Below are 1,789 nucleotides of genomic sequence, written 5' to 3'. Positions count from 1 at the left end.
GGTGCGGTTGGCGCAGGATAGAGCAGGGTTTAGGGCTGTTGTGCATAGGGTCGCTATGAGTCGGAAACGACTCGACGGCACGTAACAACAACAACAACATGATTGTAGGGAGTCAAGCATCAGGTTGGAGATTTCTATAGCCATTGTCCCCAGTGTGGACAGTGTGCTTTACTTAAACAGACTGGTTTAACCACGTAGAACTGCTACATCACCACATCCAGAAGAACACGCTACCAAAAAGCTGGGCACTGTGGCCCGGCCAAGCAGACATATCAGATTGATCTTACACAGTTGTCATCATCTTGGTACTTTGTTGCCAACTTGAATTTACCTTGTCTTACAAGCTGTAAGGCAAGAATCCTGAAAAGCACCAAATACCTATAATGCTGTTGTTGTTGATTGCCGTCGAGTGAAACACAACTTGTAGTGACCCTATGAACAAAAGACCTGAAGCCTTTCTATAACTATCACCATTTTTCAAAGTTCATAGAGTTTCCAGAGGCATGTTGTTTAGGAAGTGGATGCCATTCCTGCTTCCAAACCTATAATGTAGACAGGGAAGGGGGGAAAGGAAATAATTCCAAGGAATGCTCATGTGAGGTGCTTGTGACTCACATCACACTTTGGAAATTCAGAGGAGAAATGCTTACTCAACATATGTCATAATCTATTTTTTTTTCTTACTTTTCTTTTACCAGGTCTCACCAAAACTCATGCCAATGCAGCAGATCACCGCATAAGATGTGGAAAGGACTTGTGTACCAGGATGTTTAAACCACATAGGATCTAGTTGAACGGAAGCCAGTAATCACATTGTCTGTCAAACATTTTTTAGTAGTTGTCTTCTAGTATTTCAGGCTTCACACAGCCACGTAGCCTTTTTCTCTCAAACGTGTTATAGCATTTTAAGGAAAATCTATAAAAATTATTTGTTCTGTGTTATTGAGAAGGAGGGTTTTCCAGTTGGTGCTCACTCTGAATGTATTTTCACCTTCTGTGGTATGCATGTTAAACTATCTACAGTTTTATGAAGATCGCCTCTTAGAAAGAGCATCATTGGCAAGCATTCGTTCCTAACTAAATGATGGAGGGGGCGGAAATGAACAAGGAGAAAAAGAATTCCACCCAGAGAATACTCAAAGCAGCATTTTACTCATACTACAAGAAGGATGCAGACATCCACTTAAATTTATGGTATCAAAAAGTCCTTTCTCAAAGATTATTTCTTATTTCGTCTTCCTCTGACTTCTCCTTTGGGATTAGACTTCTCCTTTTGTGATTAGATTTTCTTTTCCCAGAGCATCTGCCCCTCCCCCTACTACTTTTTATAGCTAAGCAGATGTTCCAAGAAGGAAAGCCACCTGACTACGGCTGCATAGGGGAAGAATGATTAGTGGAAGAGATCAAAGGGTATGGAGTCTACTGGTGCTGACATTCCACCAACAAGCTGCCTCTGTAGACAAACAAACCATTTGTGCCCAGGACAAAGGCTTATTATAGAAAAAGGGCTAAAACCCTAGCTAATCTACTAAGTTGTTTTTAGTTTTGTGGGGGTTTTAAAAATATCAAATCGTTACAGTAGTCCTGCATGTCCAGAAGTGTCCTTCAAACGGTTCCTCTGAGTTCTTGAGGCCCAATCGGCTACTTTTATAATACCTCTGCTTAAGAGAGGCTGTGGATGTAATTTATCATAGATCTATAATCACAAAGACAGTAGAGTTAAAATAAAATATTAATAATAATGATATTTTTTTCAGGCTCTTTTAATTCTATCCAGAAGAGATTCTAA

General features: G+C 40.1%; 1 protein-coding gene across 1 annotated transcript in view; it reads left to right on the top strand.

Moving 5' to 3' along the window:
* Positions 1 to 740, top strand: part of OXCT1 (3-oxoacid CoA transferase 1) — a 274,702-nt gene extending 273,962 nt beyond the window's left edge. The window contains exon 17 of the mRNA XM_006889586.1: positions 699 to 740. Within this exon, the coding sequence (XP_006889648.1) occupies positions 699 to 740 (42 nt within the window). The remainder of the gene's footprint in view (positions 1 to 698) is intronic.
* Positions 741 to 1,789: the final 1,049 nt, after the last annotated feature.

Source organism: Elephantulus edwardii, unplaced genomic scaffold, assembly GCF_000299155.1.
Source record: "Elephantulus edwardii isolate Elephantulus edwardi_28Jun2011 unplaced genomic scaffold, EleEdw1.0 scaffold00079, whole genome shotgun sequence".
Taxonomy (NCBI): domain Eukaryota; kingdom Metazoa; phylum Chordata; class Mammalia; order Macroscelidea; family Macroscelididae; genus Elephantulus; species Elephantulus edwardii.
This window is presented reverse-complemented; position numbering and strand designations above follow the sequence as displayed.